The following is a 4,698-nucleotide window of genomic DNA, read 5'->3' as shown; positions in this document are numbered from 1 at the left end:
TAAGGTTTAACAATTATATATTTAGATTTGAAAATAAAATAGTATGACCTCAAAATTTGAAAAATGTCACCAAAAGAACCTACTAGATTACATTATTAATAATATAAGAATTATCTAAACTATTAGTTTATCCAACTTCTATCCAATATACTAGTAATGGATATATATTCCACCTGTTGTTATTATAATTAGAGCTAATAAAACAACATGTGGTCTTATGGTCCTACACCCTACATAAACCCTTCTTCCACTCCTGCCCATTCACTTTAATTTTTTTAATAAAAAAAATAAAAAATAAAAGATATCATGGTTGAGCTCTTCCCTTCATAAATACTACATAATATCCATCTATTATCACACAACTCTAACTTACATTTTTTAGCATCTCTTTGCTCTCAAAAGAAAGAAGTGTTATTATATCAATTGTCAAACCTCTCAACCCTTTTTTCATTTTCAACAAAATAAAATAAAAATGGCCATTAGGAAATCAAACAAATTGTCACAATCCACAATGTTGAAGCAAATCTTAAAAAGATGTTCAAGTTTAGGAAGGAAGAATAATAGCTACGACGATGACGAAAATAGCCTTCCGATTGACGTACCTAAAGGTCATTTTGCAGTTTACGTGGGAGAAAATCGAACACGATACATTGTACCTATTTCTTTTTTGAGTTATCCAGAATTTCAATGTCTACTCCATCGTGCTGAAGAAGAATTTGGATTTGATCATGATATGGGAATTACTATTCCATGTGAAGAAGTTGTTTTCCAATCATTAACATCCTCCATGTTGGGTTATTAGTGTAGTATTAAGTGTTAATTAATTAATTAATTATGGTTTTTAGTGAAGAAAGATGGGCTTAAGATGAAGCAATTAATTAATATATATGGTACTATTAGTACTATATATTTAATTTGCTTCTCTTTTTTCAACTATTTTTCTTCACTCTATTGTATGATTTTTTTTTCTTGTGGTTTAGTTGACATTTTCTAACGTTGACTCATGAAGCAAATGAAATTGTTTGCTTTTTTATGGGTCAAATTTGTAAAAATGAAAAGCTTTGTAATTTTTCCTTGCAGAGGTGTAGTAAACACCCTGTGAGAGAAGTTAATATAATGGTTCTTCTTTCGTTCATTTCTTTTAAGGTTATTTACTTATTTATGATTTTAGTTAACTTAAATGTGTTGAACAAAATGATAATCACACTCACAATAATGTCCAAACTAAATAGCAATAGGAAGAGACTAATAACGACACCAAATATTAAAATGGGTAAATATGATACCCGAATAAGTAATATAATAATATTGATGAAAAATTTAATAATGTCAAAAGACTACTACTCAACAATCTTTTATTTCTTGCAACTCACGATAATATTACTTGCACACTATTTTCTCACAAACTAAGAAGTAGTTTGTGGATTACTGTCCCTACTCTCTATTGCTTCTCTATTTTGGCGTGTCTTTAAATGTTCAATTACTACTCTATTTATAAAAAAATTTTGAACACTTGTTTACATTATTAATGACATAATGTGGTAGCCAATTTCAACAAAAAATTGGCTGCCTAACTCTACCAAACTTTACACCAAATTTTGACTACCTACTTCCACAAATGTGGCTACCAACTTTCACATTGGTGGCTATCAATTTTCACATTTGTAGCTAGTAATTTCAACTAGTATGGCTGCCAAATTATTTGTTGCCAAGATTTATTTCCACAAATCTCTCCCTTAATTTTGATTTTTCTTCTTTACTCCAACGCTTGATCTCAATCTCTGAAAATCTTCAAACTTGAGAGGCTTTGTAAAGATATCCTCAACTTGATCATGAGATTTCACATACTTGAGCTCTACCTCTTTCTTGGCAATGGATTCTCGGATAAAGTGATACCTTGTGTTTATGTGCTTGCTTCGATAAAGATACATTGGATTCTTTTCTAGTGCTTTTGCAGATTTATTATTAACACAAATCATTGTGGATTCAATTTGTGGCAAATTGAGTTCCTTCAATAACCATCTCAACCAAATAGCATGACGCGTACATGATGTCGCTGCCACATATTAAGCTTCACAAGTCGAGAGAGTAACAACTGATTTTTTCTTTGAACTCCAAGAGATAACACAATCACCCAAGAAAAACACAAAACCTAATGTGCTTTTTCTATCATCAAATCTCCCGCATAATCACTATCACAATATCCACAAGATTAAAATCATTTGAAGAAGAATAAAATAGTCCAAGATCGATTGTACCTTTTAGGTAGCGAAGAATTCTTTTAGCAACCTTCAAGTGAGTGGAGGTAGGAGCTTCCATGAAGCGACTTACTACTCCTACTGCAAAGAGTATATTTGCTCGCGTACATGTCAAGTACATAAGACTTCCTATAACACTCTTGAACAAAGTGAAATCCACTTCTTCTCCATCATCAAACTTTGACAATTTTGTTCCACTTTCCCCATTGGGGTGTTCACAAGGTTGCAATCAAACATGCTAAACTTCTTCAAAATCTCCTTTGTATAGGTTTCTTGAGATATAAAGATGCCTTCCTCCATTTGCTTCACTTGTAGGCCTAAGTAATATGACATGAGCCCTATGTCCGTCATCTCAAACTCAAGGGATATAGCTTTCTTGAAAGCTTCAAATAAAACTGGGTTGTTACCCGTTAAAATGAGATCATCAACATAAAGACAAACAAGCAGAATATCTCCATTAGTATGAATTTTAATGTAAAAAGCATATTCATGGAGACAACGAGTAAACCCATTGTCTTGAAAGTATTTGTTAATGCAACTATTTCAAGCTCGTTGAGCTTGCTTCAACCCATATAAGGCTTTCTTCAACCTCAACACCTTATCTTCATGATTTTTATTCGCAAAACTCAATGGTTGCTCTACATAGACGTCTTCTTCAAGATATCCATTCAAGAATGCCGATTTGACATCTAGTTGATGGATCTTCCACTTCACTTGCGCCGCTAAAGATATCAATGGACGGATTGTCTCCATGCGGGGAACAGGCGTATAGACTTCTTCATAGTCGATGACATGCCTTTGTTTGTAGCCTTTAGCCATAAGTCTTGCCTTGTATCTTTCTACTTCTCCATGGGCATTTTTCTTCATCTTGTATACCCATTTGACTCCAATTGCTCGATCATCCTTGGGAAGAGTTGTCAACTCCCAAGTGTTGTTCTTCTCTATTGACTGGATCTCCTCCTCCATGGATTGTCTCCACCTTTTGTCAGTAGCTACTTCATCAAAATTCATTGGTTCACTATCAGCAAAGAGACAACACAAAAAATCAAAATTAGTAATTTCTTTTGTGCCATCATGGAGTTCTTGAATGCTCCTCATCCTATGTGGTCTTTCACTTGAGCTCTCTTGATAAGATGGAGATGCAACATTTGCTGGTGAAGGAGGCGGGGTTGCATCATGTGCAAGCGTCATGGTCTCCTGTTTTTCTTCATTTTCGAAGTATGGAAGAAAATAATATGTTTTTTCTTCCGGAGCCTTCCAGTTCCATGATGTTTCTTCATCAAATTCAACATCACGACTCACCACCACCTTGTTATTGCTCGGATTGTACAATTTTTAGCCTTTTGAACTTGCGTCATAGCCAACAAACACATACTTGACACTTCGATCGTCAAGTTTAGGTCTCCCTTGATGTGGAACATGAGCATAGGCTATGCTCCCAAGGATTCTCAAAGTGCTTAACACTTGGCTTTCTTCCGCTCTATGCTTCTTGAGGTGTTTGATCTCGTACATTTCTTGTTGGATACTTGTTGCTCAAATAAATTGCACAAAAAACAGCCTCGGCCCAAAATTCTTTTGGTAAATGTTTCGCTTTCAACATACATCTAGCCATATTAAGAATTGTTCTATTCTTTCTTTCTGCAACTTCATTTTGTTGGGGCAAGTAAAGTACTGTTGGAGGGCGACAAATTCCATGAGATTGACAAAAGTCATTAAATTCTTTTGAAGTGAATTCGCTTCCTCTATCAGACCTTAATGCTTTTATTTCATAGCCACTTTCTTTTTATACAAGTGCTTTGAAATTTTTAAAGGCAAAAAAACTTCAGATTTTTGCTTCAAGAAGTATACCCAAGTCTTTCTACTGAAATCATCAATAAAGAGCAAGAAGTATTTTCTTTTACCAAAAGAAGGTGGATCGATTGGACCACACACATCAGTGTGTACAAGTTGAAGTGGCTTACTTGTTCTTGATGTAGTCTCCTTTGGAAAACTCCTCCTTGCATGTTTCCAAGAAGACAAGCTTCACACAATTGATTTGGATGGTTGATTGACGGTATCCCATCAACCATGTTGTTGTCTCCCATTGATTTGAGTGCTTCAAAGTTCAAGTGCCCAAATCTCCTATGCCAACACCATGAGTCATCTTGCACATTAGCCTTCAAAAACCTTGCATCGATAGTTTGAAGATTCAAAAGGAAACAACCTATTCTTTGTCATATGAACTTTAGCAATTAAGTTGTTACTTGAATCTCTCAGCCAAAGATGCATATTTTTCATATGAATATCATATTCCTTTTCAAGAAGTTGACCCAACTCAAACTATTACTTTTCAATTTGGGCACATATAAACATTGGTAATCAATTTATGACCACCATCTTTACAGGATATCAGAATCGTACATATCCCTTCAATTTGGATCTTTGAGGTATCTCCAAAAGA

At 34.4% G+C, this 4,698-nt stretch overlaps 1 protein-coding gene across 1 annotated transcript; it reads left to right on the top strand.

Annotated features, from left to right (window-relative positions):
* The first annotated feature begins 347 nt into the window (after positions 1-347).
* Positions 348-1,133, top strand: LOC107001775 (auxin-responsive protein SAUR50-like). The gene has a single exon (XM_015199749.2). It carries the CDS (start codon positions 473-475, stop codon positions 800-802), a length of 330 nt encoding a protein of 109 aa, XP_015055235.1. The 5' UTR covers positions 348-472; the 3' UTR covers positions 803-1,133.
* The last annotated feature ends 3,565 nt before the right edge of the window (positions 1,134-4,698 follow it).

Source organism: Solanum pennellii, chromosome 10, assembly GCF_001406875.1.
Source record: "Solanum pennellii chromosome 10, SPENNV200".
NCBI lineage: Eukaryota > Viridiplantae > Streptophyta > Magnoliopsida > Solanales > Solanaceae > Solanum > Solanum pennellii.
The sequence above is the reverse complement of the archived record's forward strand: the minus strand, read 5'-3'. Positions and strand labels throughout refer to the sequence as shown.

Bases quoted from the DNA above. Each gene is read 5' to 3' on its own strand.
- LOC107001775 (XM_015199749.2), top strand. From the start codon at position 473: ATGGCCATTAGGAAATCAAACAAATTGTCACAATCCACAATGTTGAAG.